Source organism: Alosa alosa, chromosome 8 (assembly GCF_017589495.1).
Source record: "Alosa alosa isolate M-15738 ecotype Scorff River chromosome 8, AALO_Geno_1.1, whole genome shotgun sequence".
Lineage (NCBI taxonomy): Eukaryota > Metazoa > Chordata > Actinopteri > Clupeiformes > Clupeidae > Alosa > Alosa alosa.
The window spans coordinates 15,386,127-15,410,585 of record NC_063196.1 but is presented as its reverse complement, the minus strand read 5'-3'; the positions used below and the strand labels follow the sequence as shown (position 1 = coordinate 15,410,585).

Here is a 24,459-nt window from a genome sequence, read left to right as displayed (position 1 = left end):
AAACAGCGGTGGCATTACGTGACTACACGCTAACATAAGGTGCATGAGAGAGCCTGTCTTTTGCCCCGTTTACACGTATGGTTATTTTGAGAAACTGTGACCTTAGTTTGCCTTAGTTTGTGCCCTTCGTTTACACACAAATAGAGAATCTGCCTCTGAAAACGATTCTTTCTAAAAAAAACTCCGGCCAGAGTGGAGATTTTGGAAAACTTCGGTTGCACGTTTGCATGTAAACTGACAAAGACAGAGATTTAGGCAGCCAATGTCACAGGTAGGCGGCTGCTTGGGGCCCCCTTCCAGCGGTCTTAGTAGGGGAGCCCCCAACCAACCTAAAAAAAAAGAAGGAAAAAAAAAGCCCCTTATCATCATGAACACTTCAAAAGTATGGTAAATTGTATTAATATTCTTAAAAAATACGTTGACAGGTTGACGTAGTTGTTAAAATGTCCAGTTAATGCTTATCTGTCCTTACACATACACCCCCTACTTTCACAATGAAATGGACTAGTCTGTAACGGTGCGTGGTGCGAAAGATGAACACACAGGAGGACTGGGAAAGTCACAAGTGTTGCCTATTTAGCGACTTTGTCACTAGATGAAGTGACTTTTGGCCATCCCTAGCGAGAGAAAATGGCATCTAGCGACTAGCGACAAATTTGGTGACTTCTCAACAATGGCAAACTGTTTCGTTGTGGAAACGTCAGAAAATCTCCCCTCTCATGCCTGTTTCGTCAGTGAATTACATTGCTAATTCGCCCAAAGCGTTGCCCCACGATTATAAAAGTTACGACTGGCCTATGTGGTATCAGCCCAACTCATATTTCTATGAAATCCCATAAAACCAGACAAAATCACAGCTTCCAATGCATTTCTATGGAACTGTCTGTGAGCTGAAGATTTTCCCGGGCTCTGAATCAAAGAAAAAAAAAAAATTCAATTTAATTTCACTTATAGAGCACCAAAACATTACACATCTCATGGCGCTTTACAGAGTGTTAGACAATCAGAGAAAAGAAAAGAAGGCCCATGGGTAACGGGCGAGAAAAAACTCCCTAAAGATACATATAGGAAGAAACCTCGAGCAGATCCACAACTCAAGGGCCTGACCCATCTGCCTAGGGTCAGTTACAGAACAGTAAGGTCTGTATACATGATAAATGCTTAAGTTAGTCAAATGTAGAGAATAGAACATGGTGTTCAAAGCCACCTGAGCTGTTTGTTACAAGAGGTGGGATGGTTACATATCCGCTATGATAATGCATGAATCCTATTTAGTGTCAGAAAGTTCAAATAGTCCAGTCAGTGTAGGAAATTGAATTGTCCAGGGGATTAGGAGTTGTCATAGGGCAAGTGATGGGTCGCAAGGCTGTGCGGGCCAGGAATCTGGGCAGGGGTGATAGTAATAGGCGATGATAGGGCAGTCGTAGGGATGGGAATTCAGGTGAGATGAGTGAGATGAGAGCCAAACACACGGATGGCTGATGATATGATGGTATACCTCACAAGTGAGCTAAGGGGGAAGAAAGAGAGATGTAAAGTGGGTGAGATACTTTTTTTGTGGAAAAAATCTGGTTTTCAACAGAAAACATTTTAACACCATTCATTCAATATTTGGATTAATTTGTCACAAAAGAGTTTAATTTATGAATGAGTGACAAAAATGAATAACCTTTCCACAAAAATGCAATAATTATGTAGGCCTATGTATGCAGGGCTTAAAATTCATTTTTCAAAATGGGGGGGAATTCCCCCCTTAGGTTATTCATGTAGGGGGGATTTACACAATTTGGGGGGGAGGGGGGGTCGATTCTGATACCAAGTCAAGAATTGCGATTTCAATACTCGATACTTTTTAAAAAAAGTGTTTGATTTTGGGGCCCCCACCACCCTGACGTCATCAGTAATATATACTGTAGTGGGATCATTCACAACAGTGGACATCCTAGATTCTGCTTGACTCTCTCCATACACACTGAAAATGATAGCTTATGTGATATGTTTCTATCATATATTTTTGAATTCATATAGAGTGTATTTATTTAATAATGCATTTTTTAAAGTATAGCATTTTACTAGTAATTACTACTAGCTAAACATATTTAGTAATTTGAATGCCTCATATTGACGTTTAACCTATAACACTTAGGCATATCTTTAATGTGGTGTGTAGGTCCAATTGAGTGCACATTGGTGATGAGTAGGTGTAATTGAGTGCATGTCACTTTAAGAAAATACCTGAGAGTAATTCTATGGAGTAATTAGCCCCCCTTCAACCTGACGGTTTTAGGCTGTAGTCGCTAGTGAATAAAAGTTGTGCATAGTGCGGTATGTGTATGCAAATCATTATGTTTTCTATGTCATTAGATACAATAAATGTTGACATGTCGAAGACAATCTTTCTGGGATCAAGTATTGACGTGACCTGAGCTAGCAGGATAGTTACCAAGGAGCTCTTTCCAGATGTAAAAGTTTGCCATGGTAGCGTAGCCTATTTGCGTAAGCGCAAAGTGGTTCTCTCTCTCTCTCTCTCTCTCTCTCGTGTGTGTGTGCGTCTGCATGAGGCTATGTTCAATTCAACTCGGTAGTTGATCAGTCCGGTCAATAGCACCGCATTCACGCCACTTAATGATTAGGCTATATTAACGTCATCAGACAGGCTGTAAAAGTGTATGCGGGAATTTCTCGCATTATGATGGCTAGAGTTGCGGGACTTGAACAAATTATGCGCAATACCCGCAATCCCGCAGTGAAATTTAAGCCCTGGTATGTATGTAACTGTGGTACTGTGAAGATAGGGCCAAGCTTGTTCTACGACGCAGTGTCAGCCCTTTGCGCTGCATCATTCGTGTACACCACCCAGTGCTAGCTTTGAATTCATTTGTCGTTATGTTTAGCTCCTTGGCTATCTCCAGAGCCCTCAGCCGAATGATTTCTCTTGTGATTGGCATCGCATCCTGACGTTTTTCTATCACATATTCATAGACTCTATCATCAAGTTCTGCAAACTTGCTACTTTAAGGTCCACGGAAAGCTTTCCTTTGGCTGTTGGCATTTTTTAGTCGTTCTTTTTGTGCTCGCCACCTCTGAACGTTGCATTCTGTGACTCCAAATGTTTTGGCAGCTTTACAATTATTAGATGATTCCGCCTCATTCACAACCATAATTTTAAAGTTGGCGTCATAACTGTTTCGAACGTGTTGGTTTATTTGACCAACTTTTGAAGCGCTTTTCTCAAGATGATCTCTTGACCTCTCCATGGCGGCATTTTACTGTTTATTTAATTCATAACACTGTCACTAATTAGCCTTTCGTGTTGGCGCCCTCTACTGTTTCCCCCTGCTTTCTCCCTTTTTTTAATATATAAGACTAGAATATAAGACAACCCCCCATTTTCCAGCCTATTTTTAGGACAAAAACCTTGTCTTATATTCGGGTATATACGGTATTACTATAAATCAAAATGGTTAATATCAATAAGTATATCAATGGTACTATGTAGTGTTATACTATAGTGAGAATAGGCAAGAGAAGGAGAGTTGAGAGAGGGGGGGGGTGTTGTATGGCGTGACACATGAAAAGTCCATGACAGCACTACAGTATGCTATAGCAGCATAACTAAGGCATGGTGAAGGGTAGTCGACACCAGTGCAGGTATGGTCAGTGACTACCATCGCACGCATGACTGGGGTGCCAGTCACACGAGGACACAGCAGGGTGGTCCATTCCTAAAATCCTTGAGGTGGCCAGTGCATCCAAAATGACCAGAGCATCCCTTGGTTCTCTCCCCAAAGTGTCAAAAGTCAACCTGCACGCGTGAGCAAAGCTGTACTTCGAGAGAGTGAGCAGAACTCATCTTCGAGAGCGTATGGCCTCCAGTGGTTGTTTTGTACACTCGCAGCGTTTTTTTCCTCGCTCGCAGTTGTATTTTACTCACTCGCTAGCTGTGTCTGCGCGTGTGAATTAATATTATTTTCTTGTGAAGATGTTTCACTGAGCTCTCGAGTAATGGCACTATAATAACACCATACACTCCTGTCCCAATCTGTTGCAGTTACATGTTGCGGTTTTATAATAGGCTATCATAGGCATTGCTTATTTATGATCTTCTACTTTTTTAATAGCGACAGTGGCTCAGGAGGTCAAGGATTTGTTCTGTCAACCAAAGGGTTGCTGGTTTGAGCCTGTTCTGATCTGACCCTGGTGTAGTGTCCTCAGGGCATGAAATTGGCACCTGCCCACACGCCAAATGATTTGTGATTGGTGGGTGAAACTGTCAATCTACCTGCCATTGGCGGGTAGCCAATAAGACAACACAACACTGAGCAAGTACGCACACAACAACTACAGAATTTGTAGGCTATTCTTGTTGTTTTCTTTTACTATCTATAGTTACTGGTTTCTTTTATTTTCTATTCTATATGCCTGCCACACCAGGTAGTCATTATGTAGGTTTAGTCATAAATGAGATTAAGTTGGTTAATAACTCGACAGCACTTTAATGTGTATTCTGTACAAGTTCAAGAACCATTCTTATGCATTTTCTAAGTCGTTCGCCTTTATTTTAGGCAAAAATATTTGGGCTGGTAAAAAAACACTGTGGCAGGTGGATTTCAAAATCCACCTGCCACAGTGGCTGGTGGCCAAAAAAGTTAACTTCAGGCCCTGAGTGTCCTTGTGCTATCCCTAGTGTGTATAGTGTCCTTGTGCTGACCCTGTTGTAGTGTCCTTGTGCTGACCCTGTTGTAGTGTCCTTGTAGTGTCATTGGCACTGAACCTCATGCAAACTGCCCCTCATGTGTAGGTTGGTGACCTGCAAACTGCCACTCCTGTGTACTTGTGGCCTGGAGGCAGACCCTGCCCTTAATGGGTGAACATGAGGCATTAGTCTGTAAAGTGCTTTGAGTGCTTGGAGGAGTAGAAAAGCGCTATATATATAACAGCAAATGCAGCTCATTTACCATGTTTCTGTTGTGTTTGTTTAGGACCTAAGTATTGGCAGGCCACATTTCAATACTGCACAAGTGACTTCATGGAATCCCAGTCCCCGGTGATACTAAACCCCTTTCACATGATGAGGAATCGGTCCATGGGCCCACTTGAGCTGTTGGCCTATGACGTCTTGCAGTCTGAACCATGGATCATAAAGAACATCAGAGACACTAGTAAGTGCTACAGGCTTTTTATTTTTTATTTTTTAATGTTGTTATACACCCTTTGATGTGATGTCATTTCTCAGACACAAGGATTAAAGTTCTCCGTCGTAGGACGGATTTCCGTCAATTTGATTTTAAAAAATGCCATATTTGAGATCTCGAAATCCAGATTTGTGACTCACCCCCCTTTTTTTTAAGGCAACTACAAATATTAGGTCCGATGAATTAATGTGTGTGATGGTAAATGTTTAAAGACCTAATAATGTCTCAATCAGTGACGTCTTGAGTTTACATGAGTTTCGCTTTGTTTATGTTGTAGCTACACGCTTGTCTCACTGGTCTGGGGTGTTTGCTTAAAAAAAAAGAACACGTCTGGAGGACTAACGGTCTAAAAGTTGGATTATAGTGACACAATCGAGACAGCTGATGAGGTTGGCCAATCCGTTTAACTTTTTTGGATATGATACATTGTGAGCTCTATGTGCGAATTCGGAGAAGAGGTGTAGGCTGTGTTCTTTCCGTGCATCAATGTAGACAATTTCTTGCAAACTCTTGTCAGGGGAGGTCATTCATTTTGGGTGTCACTATGACTTGAACAGACAGGCTGCTATGCCACCCGATGTAACCTATTATTGTTACAGTTTTTAATCAATGCAACTAATAATATGTGTAAAGCGACGCAATATAAACCGTAGCATATGCAATTTATTATCCCGTCTGTTATGACATGTACAACAATGTTTTTCACAATTTGCGGTAGATTTTGCGGAAGGTTTTGACTGAGCGTGTTAACATAAAATAATAATACTGTCATCATCGCGAACTGTTGAGTAAGGGGGTCAGTTGTGTTTGTGACGCAGACAGCCTTGTAGCCTATTTTGCTTAGGCCTTCAAAGTTAACGACAGTAGGTTGTGAGTGTATGTTGACAAAAAATAACCATGCAATTAAAATAGTCAACTTTAAACTTTGTTATAAAATATTATTAATTTATAGCACAAAACCATGACCAGTAGGCCAACCATAACCTCACATATTAGCGTCATGATTTGTGTGCGTCTATTTGGCAAGGCCACTAGCTGTCATGGATGCGTTGTTGCTAAAGGAAGGCACAGGTGTTATAAGTTAAAAAATAAATGGAGATGGGCGGCTGTTGGAAACGGGGGAGAACTACAAACTATGTTTATCTATGGCTGACTGTTTTTGCGATGTTCTTTCATAGCGCAACACACTGTCCCTCACTATATCGCAACCTCTTGTCAACCTTATACAATATGATGCTGAAGACAAAAGTGCCCTCTCCAGATTGTCGTTATCAAATGCGCAGACCTCCTGCATGAGCACAAACAGTATTGCTACTCATTGGAAATTTGAGTTGTCTGTAAAACTCAAAATTACCATGTTTTCATTAAATGCGGATGAGGCAACAAATGGAAATATGAACAATATCTTGAATGTTCTGATTCATTACTTTGATGAGGAAATGGGAAGTATATTTGTTAAATATTGCTGCAGTAGAAAAGAACAGCAATGGCTTGTCAGCAATGGTCAGTGATGGTACTGAAATATTGTTTTGTTCATCAGGAAAACTCAATCTCAATCAAAAACACTCTCAATTCGCCTTATTTACATGGCGGCTAAAACGAGGCTACAGGGTACACAAACCATAGTTTATGTTCTATGCATTCACTTGTAGGTGGCATTAATTATATAGTAAGTGTACCCTGTAGCCTCGTTTTGGTTTAAACAATGGCTGCCGGGTGAATAAGGTGAATACTCCCTTTACTTTGCTATTTGCATCTTTTTGTACATTAAAAATCAATAGGTCGTGACCGCAAAAGGGGTGCTATCTCTATAGATAGATATGAACAACGTATGACTTATGGCCTGAAAAAAGTTCAGTCAAACGATTTTTTTTTTTCACTTTAATCCCTGCTCAGACGAGTGTCATCATTATTGTGATGATATTCACACATATAATTCACATGCCTAGCATAGCGCCACCATCTGGCCAAACAGGAAATATGCCAGAAATGCTTTATGCTTTGAATGAATGTTCTGAAACTTATCAGGTTAATAGATATTATAATTAGATATCCAGAGACCCTATGGGCCTGTCTGGCATAGCGCCACCACCTGGCCAAGCAGGAAAATGTGCCAGAAATTGGTAATGCCTATACTGGTTGATCTGAAACTTTGCAAAATATTGGATATCATTATTGTGATGATATTCACATGTGTAATTCAAATGCCTAATATAGCGCCACCATCTGGCCAAAAAGTGTATCAGAAATGTTCTTTGCTTAAAATGAATAATCTGAAATTTCTTAGGTTAATGTATATTATGATTATGATGACACACAATGGGCCTGCCTTGCATTGCGCCCCCACCTGGCCAAGCAAGTAAATGTGCCAGAAAATAACATGGAAAAACAAATAGCACACACATCAAATACGTACATTTTTCACATGCACCACGTCGGTGCTTTGTTGGATTCTGAAATGTCACGGGTTGCGGCCTGCAGGTGCTCGGGCCCGCCATTGCCACTTGCGAATTTAGGGCCCGAGCACTGACGGTGTGCGAGGCCGGGACGGCCTTGCGCACCGAGAGGTGCGAAGCCCTATTGTTTTTGGAAAGATTATTATTAGGGCCCGAGCACCGAAGGGCGCAAGGCCCTATTGTTTTTGTAAGGATTATTATTATTAGGGCCCGAGCACCGACGGTGCGCGAGGCCGGGACGGGAAGGCTTGGCCCCGGGTGTGGCCCAGGGACTCAGTAGCGCCCCCTTATGTGACTGATGCAGTGGTTGGCATATGGATATATGACAGTTTTGCGTGGAATTGCCCTTAAACGTGAGCGCAGGTTTGTCTTTATATTTTTCATATGTGAGATGAAATCATGACAGCCTCAATTCTTGCATGAAACTTCACCTCACTGAATACAGCCAGACTCCAAGGCCATCATCAAATCTAATCATTGGTAGGCCTAATGTTCAATTTCGCCAATGACATGTCAATGAAAATTGAATGTTGTGTTGTGAACTATGATTAGCCTACTTTGCATACCAAATAGGGGTTGGTGTTTAGCCTACATGGGAAGCCTAAGTCCTATACTTCTGTCATTCCACTTTGCATTTCAAGTTACTTGCACATTACTTTTAAAACTAGTAGAACATGTATTAAAAAATCCTCTGTTGAATGAAAGTAGCTGTACGTTAAATATCCAAACTTTTTCTTGTAACCGTCTTTATGTGGCTCTTCTGAGATTAAAAAAAAGGTTGCCGACCCCTGGTCTAGATGGATGGAGTAATGGATGGTTGGTGAAATGGCCACCATGTCCCAACAAGGCTGAGACGTCACCAAGGAGGTGGCGGAGTCATGTTTTGGGCCGGGATCATGGGGAGAGAGCTGGTAGGCCCCTTGGTGTAAAAATGACCTCAGCAAAGTAAGTTTCTGACTGACCACTATCTTCCGTGGTACAAAAAGAAGAACCGTGCCTTCCGTAGCAAAATCATCTTCATGCATGACAATGCACCATCTCATGCTGTAAAGAATACCTCTGGGTCATTAGCTGCTATGGGCATAAAAGGAGAGAAACTCATGGTGTGGCCCCCATCTTCCCCTGACCTCAACCCTATTGAGAACCTTTGGAGCATCATCAAGCAAAAGATTATGAGGGTGGGAGGCAATTCACATCCAAGCAGCAGCTCTGGGAGGCTATTCTGACATTCTGCAAAGACATTAAGCATAAACTCTCCAAGAACTCACAAGTTCAATGGATGCAAGAATTGTGAAGGTGATGTCAACGAAGGGGTCCTATGTTAACATGTAACTTGGCCTGTTAAGATGTTTTTGATTGAAATAACTTTTCAACAATTTACCATTTTTAGTTCTTTACAACTTATAAAATGTCTTGAAACTCTGTTGTGCATAATAATTTGGTACAGTGCATTTTAGTTTTTGAAAAAAAATACTGTTATCATTGGGAGGTTTGTTCAGTAAAATTCAAATTATACTCTAACGGTTGATGACTTGAAGATTATGCTGACTGTCATTTGCATCAACTATTTAGGAAACTCTGAGAAAAATGTAAGTTGCATAATAATTTGGAACGCAGTGTATTCCTGTTTATGAGTTAAGCATCAGCAATATTGTCAGTGAATGTTAGGCTGCAGTACCTACATTCTTACCATGACATTAACACAGATGTATGTACCGAATGGTGATTCTTGGGTTTCTTTACACCCATACTTCTTATTGTTTTGCTGTGATACTACAGTTGCAGTCGAGTTTAATCCTGGAATGTACCTGGGAGGAGCAAACCTCCCCCGATCCTACTACACCTTTTACATGGCCTTCCACTGGGGATCCGAGACCACCAATGGATCCGAGCACATTTATAACGACAGACGCTACCCTATGGAGGTACACACACACACACACACACACACACACACTGATACACAGACAGAAAGATGTTCCTGTAATTTATAGATAGTTGGTGGTATCCTGCTGCGCTTTACCTTTTTTGAGGTGGTTACCATGGGCGAAAACTCATTAAATTTGGCACTCAAAACAGATGTGTGCAGTGTTTCCCACAGAATTGGATTAAATTTGTGGCGGTAGCTGACTTGGACAACGTCTCACATAAGACGTTCGTGAGTAACACAGTTAAAAGGCTGCTGATGTGTGGATGCAATTCATAACGTTTTCTACATAGTTATTTACATCGGGATTTTGTAAACATTCAGTGTCAGTCAATAAAATGAGCCCTTAAACGAAACAAGCAGCTGTAAGTAGGCTACGCATGCTAAATTCGACATCCAAACAGTATTCTAACGTTAGCTTTGAGATACTGCTTGATTGCATAACTTAACTTAGTATGCTACATTGAAGAGACTAAACTATGTTGTGATAAGACCTTAGCAGAGTTAACTTCAATGCAGCAGTTTTGAACAAATTTGCGCAGCATGGTCACGATGCTAAGCGGATTTAATAGCAATTTAGCCAGACATCTTCTGCAATGCTTCTATGTGGCAACAACAATCCCTCAACAATCGTGAATATTTTGTTAAATGCACATGCAGAGGAGGGGCAGCAGGCTATGAGAGAGAGCGGGGCGGGGTAAGGAAAGGCTGCGTGCGTAAATAGCGCAGCTCAATGGCAATGCAAGGATTTGATCTTATATTTAATTTAATTTAAATTAAATTAAACATAGAATATTAATATGTGGTGGCCGATTTTGATTTAATGGCGCACCGCCACAGATTAGTCAATGTATGGGAAACACTGGTGTGCGATAAGACGGCGAAGCCGCCAAACAGGAAGTGAGCTCATATCTCGGCAAGGATTTGATGTATGAAGTCCAAACTTACTGTGTGTTGTTAAGCATCAATAACACACAAAAAATAAATACATAAATAAATAAATAAATAAAAACAAAGCAAAGTGTTATTTAAAAAAAAAAAAAATGAAAACTTGGTACAGGGACTTGGTAGCCTGGGTGCCATTCCGAACTTAGTCCCGCCCACAACATTTGAGGTTGGGAAGTTCGGTCTGGCATTGCTCCATTGTGGAGCAAGAATGCTCGCCCTAGATCGGACGGACCAATCAAATCGGGCTTTACGATGATGGACAGGTGAGCAACAGTGCCTGGTCTATCACGTCATCTGAGCACGCTTAGATTAGGCTTATGTTTGAAACAAAAACGCTGTGGCTTGAGATGTGGGAAAACTCATGGTTTCACTTTCATCAAGGGAAAACAGGGCTGTTGCATTGCGACATGTTCCCTCGTTCGTTTGAAATCTGATTGACCACCTGTTCGAGGGATTTGCGACAGCTTTTCCCAGCTGTGTAACATGTTTGTAGCATATCAGTGTTCAGAATTATTTTTAAAAACGGAGAGGATTTAGGCTATCAGTTTTTTTCCTAATAGCCTACCCTACTACGTATCTCTTAGATTTCGCTAATGAGTGTTGTAGGCTAAGAGTTATTGACGGCACCAACTTTTACAAAAGACCAGAAAACAATGTTAAGGCATTTGTGGAGAAGAAGGATGGTTTGTGTGTTTTCTTCCTACACCTCACGGTAAGCTATTTTGTTGCTCTGATTGGTTACGTCTATCCAATTGAGTGCAGAGGCATTCCCCCCCTGTATAGGTTGAAACACGCCCCATAATTATGTCCCAATGGAGCAGTATCAGACTCATATTCTGACTAGAATTGAGTATGACTACGTCAGGCTAGTGACTTGGTACCTGATTGTGAGGACGCACTAGAAAATTGGCGTCATTTGGCCTCTAGGGGGCGCTGCAATACAAGAAGTGAGCTTGTATCTCAGCAACGCTTTGATGTACGAAGTTCAAACTTGGTATAGGGACTTGGTACCTGATTGTGAGGACGCACTAGGAAAGTGGCACATTTGGCCTCTAGGGGCGCTGTAATACAGGAAGTGAGCTTGTATCTCAGCAACGCTTTGATGTATGAAGTCCAAACTTGGTACAGGAACTTGTACCTGATTGTGAGGACGCACTAGGAAAGTGGCATCATTTGGCCTCTAGGGGCGCTGTAATACAGGAAGTGAGCTCATATTTCAGCAATGCTTTGATGTATGAAGTCCAAACTTGATATAGGGACATAGTAGTTGACTGTGAGGACATGCAAGGAAAGTGGTCTCATTTGGCCACTAGGGGTGCTGCTATAAAGAAAGTGAGCTCATATCTCAGCAACGCTTTGACGTCTGAAGTCCAAACTTGGTACAGGGACATGGTAGGTGACTGTGTGAATGCACGAGGACATTGGTGTGATTTGGCCTATAGGGGCGCTGTAACAAAGTAAATGAGCTGATATCTCAGCCATTCTTTATCCAATTGCCATGAACGTTGCAGTGAGTGCTTGCTCATGCCATGCCAATGCCATTCCTGCTACATACAAAACTTTTGAGTCTAATATTCTTCCATAGCATGGTAGGCTATTTTGTGAATGAATAATGTAGAAACAAAGTTTGGTCTGCATGGATATTTGCGCTCTCAAAATGATCTACTTTCATGATGTCTTCAACATTACATTTTGCATGTCTTCTTGCTGCAGATCAGACATCCTGCCGATAATTCAGTCACAGTGGTGGTGAAGGCAAACATTCGTCCACGCATTTAGTTGATTATTAAATTGATCTGTTTTACTCCACAACTTTGTAGGGAATTTGACACCATCGCTTGCTTGTTCACTAAAGCCACGGCAGAGTTAATGGGACGCAAGGATGTGACCGCCTAGCCTCGCGTTCAAATAAACATACGTTGTTTTACATATTTTACACGGCGTAGGCTACAGGCTACATATTTTCACAAGTTTATAATGTAAGGATCTATTAAAGCTTAACACTGTTGTACAGATATTTGAATCTTATAAAATTCATTTTTAAGAAATTGTAAACAATATTTTATTAATACATATTTTTAAACAAAACCAGGGAGCCAACAGAGGGTGGCTAAAGGGCCGCGGATTGCCGACCCCCGTCATAGATAGATAGATACTTTATTTATCCCGAGGGAGATTTTAGAAACTTTATTCTTCCTCCACAGTCTCTACTCAAGGACAGAAGTTTGGCATAACTTTGTTTCTTGTGTGTTTGTTTGTATTTATGTATCTATGTGAAAATTGTACAGCCTTTGAGTGAGTCTCTCTGAATGTTTTAACACTCTGTAAAGCGCCATGAGACATGTGTAATGTTTTGGCTCTATAAGTGAAATTAAATTGAAATTGAGTGTATTGAAAAGCGCTATACAGTATAAATGAAATGTATAATCATTATTATTATTAGTGCTATCTATAGATGACTGCTACTGTGTGTGTGTGTGTGTGTGTGTGTGTGTATGTGTGTGTGTGTGTGTGCGTATATGTGTGTTTGTGTGTGTGTGTATGTGTGCTTTTAGATGCAAATCTTCCACCTTGTGCCCCCCTACCAAACCTTGAATGAGGCTGCTTTCACGGAGAGGCAGGCAGTGGCCGTTTTGGCCGTTTTCGTTGATGTGAGCATCCATTCTATTTTCCAAATCAAATCAAATGCATTTTTATTGTCACGTACTGTACAACCATACAAATATGCAGTGGAATTCTTATTCATAGTCACCTAACTCCTAACAATGACTGTGCATTATTTCAAGACATTACTCCAGAAATTTAAGCAATGCAAGCATACATTTTTATGTAGGTAAAGCAGCATGGAGAAGTGGGTGTGATTTGGATGACTGGGTCTGATTGGGATGACTGATTATTATGGGATAACTGGGATCTTTGATGATTTTTCACCTTCATGTCGGTATCCAACTTCCCGGTCTGAAATGACAACGTCTCCTTCACTGTGTGAGTGTGTGTGGACTGCGGTTATGTGGGTGTGTGTGAGTTTGTGGATATGTAGGTGTGCGAGTGTGTGTAAGTCTGTGAGTGTATGTGTGTGTGACTTTGTGTGGATTGCGATTATGTTGGTGTGTGGGAGTTTGTGGATATGTGGGTGTGCAAGTGTGTGTAAGTCTGTGTGTGAGTGTATGTGTGTTTGTGTGAACTGCGGTTATATGGGTGTATGGGAGTTTGTGGATATGTGCGTGTGTGAGTGAGTGTGTGTGCAGTCATGTGGAAGATTGTGGAAATGTGGGTGTGTGAGTCTGTGAGTTTGTGTTGAATGCAGTTATGTATGTGTGTGGTAGTTCCTGGAGTGTGGATATATGGGTGTGTGAGTGTGTGTGTGTATATGTGTGTGTGTGTGTGTGGGTGTGGGGGGGTTTGTGAGTGTGTGTGGACTGCGGTAATGTGGGTGTGTAGGAGTTTGTGGATATGTGGGTTTATAAGGCGGGGATCACACTGACCAGTGGCAAGCGGCAGCTTCCCTATTGTTCTCTATGGTGGGGCAGCAGCGGAACGTGGCAGCGCTAGCGGAATGGTGGCAGTGCTAGTGGAACGGTGGCAGTGGAACGCTAACGTTGAACAAGCTGAGCGTTGAACTTGGTTCAACTTTCAAAGCGCAACGCGAGTGTATTCAATCGTCAGTTTAGGCAAACCGTTTGTGTGGCTTAGGAACAAGATAGAACTTATTATGGTCTGAGCGTTGCGTTACGCTTGCCGCTGGCCAATGTGATCCCCCCACCTAAGCGTGTGTGTGTGTGTTGTTAACCATTCTCCTGTGTCTAGATTGGTCCTGAGGACAATCCCGTCTTTGAGACAATCTCCAGGGCTGTCCCGACTATCCCTCTAGCAGGTATGTGTAACGGTGCTCAAACATTGTCCCTCTACCAGGTACGTGTAGATAGATAGATAGATAGATAGATAGATAGATAGATACTTTATTGATCCCCAGGGGAAATTCAAGAAAAGACGGTGCTTACACACGTTTGTGCTGACTGCAGTGCTGGAGATGCATCTCGTTCACTTTACATGGGCTTACGTCATACGTTGCTGAAGTGTGTTGTGGTTCCGTTGTGTAGTTCTGCTATGCAAGCTGTCTGCTGTCTGCTATGACAGCAATGCAAGGCACCAGCCAATCAAATTATGGTTACGCTTCAAGGTATACACCATAGACACACCTCTGAACGTCGGGAAAACCCACCGGCAAGCAGTAACGCAAGAGACTAAGGTTAGTCCATCACAATCTCAGAGCACTGACAAGGCACACTACAAGGAGGCTTCCATGTTGCAAAAACCGCACAGTGGAAAAGGGCTGTCATTCAACTGGGCACAATTGCACATAATTTGGTTAAATAATTAGAGAGATTTTTAACTTTTAGAAGAACTTGACGAAGGTTGACATTAAAGGACAGTTTGTCATCAGTGTTTTTCTATAAATGTCACAGAAATGGTGTGACTTGAAAGGAACACGCCAACATTTTGGGACATTACCTTATCATTACCCTATCTCCCAGAGTGAAAAGTTGATACATACCCTTCTTGTCTCTGTGCCTGCAGTAACTCAGTCTGACACACCCACCACTAGCCTAGCTTAGCACAGTGCCTTGAAGTGGCTGGCTCCAATTATCCTGCAGCTCCTAATAGTGACAAAAGAACTTCAACATTTTCCTATTTACACATGTATGAACAACAATCCTAAATGAAACACAGCCATATTCTAAACATATACTGTACATACTCATACTTAATACGTATTAGTGTTATGCCTAGTATTAGTGTTATTTAGTATCAGTGTTATTTAGTATTAGGATTAGTGTTATTTAGCATTAGTGTTATTTAGTATAAGTGTTATGCCTAGTATTAGTGTTATTTAGTATTAGTGTTATGCCTAGTGTTAGTGTTATTTAGTATTAGTGTTATGCCATTCAAAGCATTCAGGGCTTAGCCTAAAACTTAGCAGGAGTTCAGCGGTGTCACCCCCAGGGAAACACAGAAGTGCCCAATCTTCATGATTTTGCATATATTCCTTCCCAGCTAAATGACGCGTGTGCCTGCTTACTACAGCGACTATAATTTGTTACATAATGACTAACGGTTTGTAATAACACGCCTAACCGGATTGTTTGCAAATGGTGGGTTTTTTTTTTTTTCACTTCTTTTCATTTCCTTTTCGTCAGGATATTGGTGAACTTTACATGACTTTTTGTTAATCATGGACACTCTTTATCTCCACTCCAATACGTTTCAATGACATCTAAAAGGTCATTGCTCTCTTCACGGAGCGGTTTAGAATGTATCGGAAGACTCGTGTATTATTAGGAGGGAGCCTGCAGTCTGTCACTGTTCAGATGACAGACATAAGTAATGTGTGTTGTTTATTTAGGATAGGGAGGGTGCTTTTAGGGACCTGGGGGGATTTTTGTTATACTGAAGGGGGGTTACACACTGCCAAAGTGCTTCTTTTCACATGTGACCTTAAAGGCAAGAAAGCACTTCATTCCGTTATGAGCATGTCTCGTCACTACTCTCTTTTGTTTGTTTTATCTGGATATGTCTGATGGTAACGCACGTAATGTCGAGTTTGATGTGGGCTCATCACCAGTACGATTTTCAAGCTGGAATGTTAAGGGGCTCAATGGACCAATTAAAAGGGCACAAAGTTTTCACTCCAGCTACAACACTAAATCTCGAGGGGTATCAATATTAATTCATAAAAAATTGTATTCACTTCATCCAAAATAATCTCTGATCCTCAAGGCCGATATATAATAGTATCAGGCTCTCTCTTTTACACTCCTACTGTACTTGTAAATGTATACGCCCCTAACTGGGATGACCGCAGCTTTATTTCTAAACTAATATCCCTCATACCAGATCTGGACACACACAGGCTAATCCTAGCTGGCGATTTAAACACTGTAATTGACCCTACTATGGACCGTTTATGTCCCAAAACTCTTACTCGATCTAAAATGTCCCAAGTCCTTTCTGATTTTATATGTAAGATTGGTTGTGTGGACCCATGGAGGTTTTTGTACCCACTGAAGAAGGATTTTTCCTTCTATTCTCACGTGCATCATACATACAGTAGGATAGACTATGTTTTTATTGACAAGACACTTCTTCCCGCAGTTGAAAAAGCAAGAGTACATGGCCATTGTTGAGTCAGACCATGCGCCTGTAATCCTTGATCTTACATTTTCCCAAAATCTTCCACTGCATAATACCTGGAGATTGAATAATGCCCTACTAGCTGATGATAATTTTTGTAAACGCATTTCAGGGGCAATAAACGAATTCATATCATTCAACAGAACAGATTCAATTTCCCCATCCATTCTAACTCACACTAAAGGTGGTTATAAGAGGTGAGATAATTTCATACTCCACATCACGCAATAAGGAAAGGAAAAAGAAGGAGCAAGAACTTATTTCAGCAATTAAAAAAATAGGCCACCAATACGCTGCATCCCCAACACCGGAATTAAACAAAATTAGAATTGAACTGAAAACTCAATATGACTTGTTATCATTGGAAAGAACTGAAAAACACCTGCTATGGTCCAAAGGACATTACTACGAGCATGGTGACAAGGCTGGCCGTCTTTTGGCCTATCAATTAAAATGTAGAGCCGCCTCACGTCTGATCCCACAAATTCGCAAATCTTCACAAGTCTTATCTGGAGACCCAAAGGAAATAAATGCCACCTTTTAAAGAATATTACTCAGACTTGTATACATCCACATTCCCACGTGACACCTCACCCATGAATGAGTTTTTAGATACCCTTGACTTCCCCTCTCTAGAAGACGCTGCCAGAGATGATTTAGACAGTCCTTTACAATTGCAGGAAATCATTGATGCCATTAAGAGCATGCAGAGCAGTAAAACTCCAGGGCCTGATGGCTATCCTGTTGAATTTTATAAAAAAATAAGTAAACAACTTGTTCCAATTCTATTAGAAATGTTTAATCATTCATTAACACAAAAAAATCTTCCACAGAGTCTTACTGAAGCCTCCATTTCACTCTTTCTAAAACCAGGTAAAGACCCACTTGAGTGTGGTTCCTATCGACCCATCTCTCTTTTAAATACAGATGTTAAGATATTAGCTAAACTCCTTGCCCTAAGGTTAGACAAAGTCATATCTCCTATTATCTCAATGGACCAAACTGATTTAATGAGAAACCGACACTCTTTTATAAATATCGGGAAACTGCTTAATGTTGTCCACTCCCCAGCGTCCAGGGAGGTGCCAGAGGTGGTTGTCTCCCTGGACGCAGAGAAGGCGTTTGACAGGACAGAAATGGCTTACTTATTTGCAGTATTAGAAAGGTTTGGCTTTGGTACTACATTTACCTCTTGAATCCGACTGTTATATACCTCCCCCAAAGCATCAGTGGTGACGAATAGAGTGGCTTCTCAATTCTTTCCTTTGTCAAGGGGCACACAACAAGGTTGCCCCCTAAGCCCTCTGTTGTTTGCGCTGGCCATAGAGCCCTTGTCCATCAAGCTAAGGTCTTCTACTGATATACATGGCATCCATAGGCTAGGAACTGAGCACAAGTTATCTCTTTATGCTGACGACCTGTTGTTGTACATTTCAGATCCAGTTTTGAATACTTTAAAAGAGTTTGGTGTGTTCTCCGGGTACATATTAAACTTAAGCAAAAGTGAATGTTTTCCTGTAAACACTTTGGCACTTCAACTTTCAGACAGTGAACTTCCTTTCCATACATCAAAATCAGGCTTTAGATATCTTGGTATAAATATCACCTGTTCTTTCTCAGACCTTTACAACAAAAACATCATCCCTCTTGTCAATAATTTAGAATCTGATATTAAAAGATGGTCTACACTCCAGTTGTCACTCCAGAGTGAACTGCATAAAAATTAATGTGTAGATCTGGCTGAACGGGAGGCCCAGGGCAGTCGTGTCCGAACTCCAATGATACAAAGCCGGATTTCCCCTTTAATCCCAGGCCCAAATCCTTTTTGAAAATCCTCAAACTATCGACAGCACTGCCAAAATTATCTTCCCACTAATGAGGAAATAGAAATGTAAAGAGATCTAATCCAATGTCCCATCTGTGTCTGTGTGTGTGTGTGTGCACGCACACGTGCGTCTGTCTATCTATCTCTGTGTGTGTGTGAAAGGAGATGAAAAGTTTATCGATCCATTCCCTCTCCGTGACCTACTGCCCAATGACACCTCCAAGTTCTACCAATACACAGGAAGTTTGACTTTTCCAGAATGCTTATATGCCGTTGAGTGGATAGTGTTTCAAGAGCCCATCTATATCAGCCAAAAACAGGTATGTGTATGTGTGTCTAAATGAGAGAGAGCGAGTGTGTGTGTGTGTGTCTCTGTGTGTGAATGAGTGAGTGTGTGTGTGAGTCAGGGATGGAAATTAAATATTTTGTCCACCTGCCACTGTGGCTGGTGGATTCCAAAATATATCAGCCACTCAACTTTTTCCCCAGCCACTAGAGATATGGTATGAAAATGTGATATCATGATTATAGTAATAGTGATCACGGTTATCTGCATTATTGTGATATGATTAAAATGTGCTGACAGAACTCAAAATTGGCCTGTCCTCCATGCACAGTAGCAACAAAACTAAAGGTCAACCGAAGGGCATTCATATGCCATAGTGTCATAAACGTGGTGTGGCTCCTTCAAGACAATCCGGTAACACTTTACTTGACAGTATCGACTTTATGACATGTTCATGACAGTGTCATGTCACTCTTACGTCGATACTGTCAAGTAAAGTGTAACCGACAATGCTTTGGCGCAAGTTCTGGAGCTATCCAACTTGATCTAACTATACTATATAGCCTACATCATCTGATTGTAATATTTACAGAAATCTAGGCTATATGTAACATTTAACATTTATTTTCTATTTGGCCTGTTATAAAATCATGCGTTGACCAATTTTGTCCACAGCTCTGTTTTAAGAAACTTAAATACATGCATGCTACATGGACAAACTCTTAACCATGAGCTGTATATTATTAAGTGTGCTTGCAAAGCAGCACACTTATTGTTCTTCTTAAGTTTTATTGGGGGCCAAGCAGCGAAGCTGCAGGGCAACCCTTAGTGATTCTATCTTTTCTTCCCTATTATTATTACGCTTCCGCCATTGAAGTCTATGGCAGCCTATAGAACCGACTGGTGAAAAGTTGTGAAATTTGGTACACTGATTGGGGACAGGCCAATAATTAATTGCACCAAGTTTCATGCCAGCACCTCCAGCGCTCTAGCGCCACCAACAGGCCAAAGTTGGACGTGCGTTCACGCACGTAACTTTTGACTCGTATGCCCAATTGCCAAAAATGAGGTATCGTTGGAATCCTTGGACCAAGCCGAGTTCAACGCACCCTATGACATCAATTTCCGCCATGATGGATTTTCCGCCATTTTGGATTTTGTCAAAAACCTTTAAAAAGTTTCACGCCTCACATAGTTTGTCCGATTTTCATGAAACTTAGCACATAACACCTTCAGACCAAGCCGCACAAAAGTTATCGATTTTCATCTTCGGAACTATAACTGTTCACCCGTAATATCCAATCGAAACTTGCGGCGAAGCCGCCAAACAGGAAGTGAGCTCATATCTCAGCAACCCATTCATCTATCATAACTAAACTCAGTATATGGACTCATGACCCCATCAGGAGGGAGCTCAAGAAATTTGGTGACCTTTGACCTCTAGGGGGTGCTGTAATTAAGAAACATGCTTTTTGGCCTGTAGCTGCAGTTGTGCTTAGAATTAAAACGCACTAGTGGTGTCTGGTAATACTGTTGGAGGTCCTTAGGCAGACCCAAGCCAACTTGTGATGTCATCGTAATTGATTCGGCCGCCATATTGGATTTAATCAAAAACACGCATAAGTTTTCGCAGGGTCACAAATTTCATCTGTTCTTCACCAAAATTGGCAGAAACCATCTTCAGACCATGCCTGATGAGTGCATTGCTTTCTGGAACAATTGACAGAAGCATTGACCTGTACCAGCCAATCGAAATTTGCGGCGAAGCCGCCAAACAGGATGTGATTTCATATCTCAGCAACGCTTTCATGTATCAAAACCAAATTTAGTACATGTACCTCAGACCCCATCGGGAGGACGCTCAAGAAATTTGGTGACATTTGACCTCTACGGGGCACCGTAATTGACAAAAATGCATTTTGGCCAGTAGTTGCTGATGCGCATTATTTTGCAATGGAAGTCAATGGTAGCCCATAGAACCGTCTGGTATAAAGTTATACAATTTTGCACACTAATTGGGGACAGTCCAATAATTAATTTCACCAAGTTTCATGCCGGCACGTCAAGCGCTCTAGCGCCACCAACAGGCCAAAGTTGGACTTGTGTTTACGGATGTAACTTTTGACCTGTTGACCCGAATGGCAAAATGAGGTATCATTGGAATCCTTGGGCCAAGCCGAGTTCAACACACCCTATGATGTCAATTGTTGACCTCTATGTTTAAATCACAGCAAGTGTGATCATATCTCAGTCAATCTTTTATTTTTGATGTGAAACTGATGACAGCAAGTTCCATCTAGTTCATTCTAATGTGTGCGTGCAAGGGTGGGACGGGGTGGGATGGGCAGAGGCGGTTGCGGCGGTGGGCTGGCTGGGGGAGGGGGCGGCGACACTCAGCCCTGGTTCAGCCCCACAAAATCAGTTATGTTTTGATGTGAAACTTGACCTTGTAACTCAGCCAATCTTGGGTTGTATGGCATGGAACTTGCTGTGACTGCTTAACCCTTAAGAACGTACCGTCACACTGGTGTGACGGCCGTTAACTATCCGTAAAAGCGTACCGTCACACTTTTGTGTTTGGAATGTTGCTACATAAGTATTCTAATTGCTGCTTAACAATGGGCTACCACTGGTTGGCTAACATGGGCTGACATTGTACATTCTCAAAGTCAAAGATGGTCTCTCGCAAATCACTTTGCCACTACCATTTTGTTATGTCCACATTTTGCAGATCTAGTTTATATCATGATTGTGTGGTTGGGCAAAACATGACAAAATCCACGGAAGTGGCAAGTATTGGGAAGACGTTTATTTACAGGAGGCTACAAATGTTGCTAACTTCACTGCCATTTATTGCCATATTTCTGAATGTCAGTCATTACACCAAGCACAATAAAACAAGCAAAATTAATTATTTTTCTAAATTAAATGATGATGTTATTCAGTGTTTAGTCAAATCTCATGGCCACTGATAAGATGAAAATCAAAATGACCGCGAAATGTACGGAATGCTGGAAACAAACATCGTTCATTCACGAGCTATGTAGCTTTCAGTAACGCACGGCTCAGGAAACATAGTTTGCTACATTCATGACATTAAAACTCGCACAAGAAATGCGCATACATCTTTATCTTGTCCCATTATAATCACAGCTTTATTTGCGCAATAGCAGTGCATCCATCTAGTCCGTCAATGCAAAACATTACAGCAACCGCATCTCGAAGTTCCTTCATCGCTCATTCATCGTAGTATTTACAGGCGCTATACAATTTCATCGATAATATTAGTCATGGCACATTTGAAAAGGCGTCAGCTTACTGATGAAGAGATCAGGGTTATTTTTACATCTAATGATGACTCTGATGTGGACATTGAACATCCGTCTGAGGTAAGAGCAGAGATATTCGCGTGTCCTGTTATCCTCGCGACAATTGTAACACATTGTCAGCGCACTTAATTTATGTAATCAGGTGCATGCATGCAACACATGTGATCACATGATGAAAGCATGTGTGTGTGTGGTACTTTGCAATATTCACGTGAAATAAAACAGACCAGGGGCCTCATGTACAAAGCTTGCATACGCACAAAAAATGCTGCGTCGCCACTTCTCACGCCACGTCCGGATGCAAGGCTGACTTGAGCGTGAGAATGTGAGGTCCTCCACGCAAACTTCATGTCTGGCGTAGGCCTACGCACATTTCCAATGTGGATCATCAGTTGGCGACACTTAGAGGCAATGCAGCGCAACAACATTAGTTGATCGCGAGTGTAGGCCTTTATTTGCATAGTATATTGTGAAACGTGGGTTATTAAAAATGATAACACTTCGAAAGTAGGCCTTTGTGTCTATATTTAAATGGACATACAACATGCGCAAATTCTACTAAGTTATGCAACAACCTATCTAATGACAACTGTAGACTTATTAGAGGATCAGAATTAAAAGGTAATGTGAAACCTAGCCTACACAGAGGCGATATTTGGTTACACGATTGTTGATGACTGGCTTATCAAACATTTCAGATTTTGAAGAGCTTTCCACAAAACAAATGGGGTCGGCTTCACGCATTTGCCCATGCCTTAAAATGTGCCGAGTGTTTTCCCTTCATATATCCGATAGTTTTCACTTGAAAGAAATACATATGGGACAGGATCATGCATGTGAATAGATAGGCTGACTATAATAAGCGTGAATATAAGCTATTTCCCTTAGTGTGATTGACTGCATAGGATACTTTGACTTTCCTCGAGTAAGCATTCGCATTATTGTTGTCACACTTGTGTGCAAATATAGGGATATGATCCAGAAATCGTAATGTTGTGGCGATGTGGCCTGGATCGACTTTGTTTATTCCACCTCGAGTCGCTGATCGCGGGTAGCCTACTTGGACACGCGATTCATTTAATGTTTTTTTTAATTAATGCAGTTGTGTTGTAATGGTTCAAATGCATCAAACCCAGTTATGCGAACCCTGTCACCTACTTGCAGACAGACCAATAATTCTGCCACAGTCTCTGACCCTATAGCTGCCACTGCTAGTGCTACGCTCTGCCACTACTGTTTTTTGTTTGTTATTAATTACAGATGATAAAGACGTAAGATTCTTGCCATTTAAATCGGATAAACACTTCTATCTCGTGATCCGCTTTTTTTTTTTTTATTATTAATTTGATGATTTTAATTATTAAACTTTGGAGCAGGTTCGAGTATGGATCTACAAACTAGTTTTCATTGTTATTAATATTGCGGGATAGGCCATTTTGTCTTTGCGGAGGTCTGCGCTCTCGAGTGGCCTTCTAGTTAGCATATTAAAATGAGTGTGATTGAGGGAGGAGAGAGGGTGGAGTGTAATGCTTGTGCATGTGCGGCTTAATTTCCGTTAATTGGGATGTACAAAGAAAAGCTGCGTGGAATGCAGCGTACGCACAGTTTCATACATCAGGATTTTGTTGTGCGTACGCTACTTTTCAGGTTTGCACGTACTTTTGCACTTTTGCACTTTTCAGGTTAGTATGAAATCCACACAAGTCTTTGTACATTAGGCCCCAGGCCATGCTAACACTGCATAGATTGTAGGCCACCTAATAATGACTATAAAATGTCAGTGTAGAACGCTAGTGACGCAGCCCAAAACACTCACCCAGTGGAGTACGTTGGTTTAAATAAAACCTACGTTCTTAAGGGTTAAGGCTATATGTCTGATGCAACGGCATTGACTTACATGGCAAATCTGGCCTGCTGAACCTTCTGCTTGGCCCCCTCATTGCTGCTTGCAGCTATATTTATTATTAAGTGTGCTTGCAAAGCAGCACACTTATTGTTCTTCTTAAGTTTTATTATTATTATTATTTTTATTATTATTTTTCCGTCTCCCCTAATTTTTTTGTCAGCCCTAGCGCCTAGGCCCTTTGAGACAGAGACACCGTTCCAACTTTAAAACGTCCGGTCAGTACCGGTGTAAGTTGGTCGCGAAGATGACGTCAGGTGGGCGTGCCGTTCGTCCGCCATATTGGATTGAACAGAAAGCGAAACTAAATTTTCACAGGTCACAAATTTGGTCCGAACGCCACGAAACTTGACGTACATTATCCTTGGACCAAGCCTCACAAATGTTAGCGGAAGGAT

At 41.4% G+C, this 24,459-nt stretch overlaps 1 protein-coding gene across 1 annotated transcript in view; it reads left to right on the top strand.

Moving 5' to 3' along the window:
• Window positions 1–24,459, top strand: part of LOC125299726 (receptor-type tyrosine-protein phosphatase gamma-like) — a 70,064-nt gene that overhangs the window by 41,246 nt on the left and 4,359 nt on the right. Inside the window, exons 4-8 of the mRNA XM_048251131.1 lie at window positions 4,983–5,162; window positions 9,431–9,576; window positions 13,082–13,177; window positions 14,334–14,400; window positions 18,706–18,863. Coding sequence (XP_048107088.1) covers window positions 4,983–5,162; window positions 9,431–9,576; window positions 13,082–13,177; window positions 14,334–14,400; window positions 18,706–18,863 — 647 coding nt within the window. The remainder of the gene's footprint in view (window positions 1–4,982; window positions 5,163–9,430; window positions 9,577–13,081; window positions 13,178–14,333; window positions 14,401–18,705; window positions 18,864–24,459) is intronic.